Genomic DNA, 1023 nt, shown 5'->3' with positions numbered 1-1023 from the left:
GGGGTGGGTGTGGACCTGCGCCCCCCGCGCCCAGGCAGGTTCCCCCTCAGGGGTCGGACGGCGCATGGCTGTGGTCAGGGGAGAGCCAGGCCGGCCCGGCGGCCTCCCCCGCCCCTGTCAGCACCCTGTCCTCTCTGCCCTGTCCTCCAGAAGCACATCCTCTTCCTGACCAACGACTACTTCTTCACAGACATCAAGGAGACCCCTTTCAGGTGAGGAGCTGGGGGGGTGGACTGCTAGGCTTGGACGACAGCACGGGCTGGCAGTGTTGTGAGAATTTTCCAGAAACCAGGTCTAGGCCTCCTTGCCAGACTAGTCAAGTCCTGCCAGCCTCAATCTCGACTCCATCACTCGGAGGCTGAGTGACCTTGGTGGAGCCCCTTGACCTCTCTGTGTCTTATGGGGGGTGGATGGCGGCTACTTCCTGGCAGGGCTGGGGAGGAGGGGGTACACTGGCGGTCTCCTGGTGCAGATCTTTGCCTCTGTTGCTCCCCAGTGAGATGTCACCCCTCCAGGGGTTGTGACAGTCCAGGGGGCTGGTGCTCCCTGGGATTTCTAGAACCTTCTCACGAAGACGGGCTGTGACGGGCAGGGTGGCAGAGAGGGTCCCGGTGGGAGGGATGGTGTCAAGTAACCTCTGCTCCCCCCAGCTTGGGTGTGGTTCTGACCCGGGGCCACGGGGAGTACATCCTTCTGGGAAACACGTCGGTGGAGGAAGGTGAGCCCAGCCTCCGGCGGGCCGTCCTGTCTGTGCGGCACACCCGGCGGCCGCCACCCCCAGCCCGAGGGCACCGTGTCCAGGGCCGGGGCCTGTGACCCTCACAGCCCGGCCTTCCCATGCACCACGCCAGGCCCGGTGTCTTCAATCCCAGCTGCACTTGGCCCTTAGGAGGCGGAGGGAGGAGGGAGGGGGCCGGGGAGGAGGGGGCCCCGGGACATGGTCCCAGCCACTTGGGATAACGGCAGTTGGCACAGGGGGTCTGGCTTGAACCCTGGGGGGCGGCAGAGGCGTGGGCAGCGTGG

General features: G+C 66.1%; 1 protein-coding gene across 1 annotated transcript in view; it reads left to right on the top strand.

Moving 5' to 3' along the window:
• Cacna2d4 (calcium channel, voltage-dependent, alpha 2/delta subunit 4) overlaps nucleotides 1-1023 on the top strand; it is a 67207-nt gene that overhangs the window by 18697 nt on the left and 47487 nt on the right. Inside the window, exons 21-22 of the mRNA XM_013023618.1 lie at nucleotides 151-212; nucleotides 651-718. Coding sequence (XP_012879072.1) covers nucleotides 151-212; nucleotides 651-718 — 130 coding nt within the window. The remainder of the gene's footprint in view (nucleotides 1-150; nucleotides 213-650; nucleotides 719-1023) is intronic.

The sequence above is a fragment of the Dipodomys ordii genome, unplaced genomic scaffold (genome assembly GCF_000151885.1).
Source record: "Dipodomys ordii isolate 6190 unplaced genomic scaffold, Dord_2.0 Scaffold69, whole genome shotgun sequence".
NCBI classification, from domain to species: Eukaryota; Metazoa; Chordata; class Mammalia; order Rodentia; family Heteromyidae; genus Dipodomys; species Dipodomys ordii.
The sequence above is the reverse complement of the archived record's forward strand: the minus strand, read 5'-3'. Positions and strand labels throughout refer to the sequence as shown.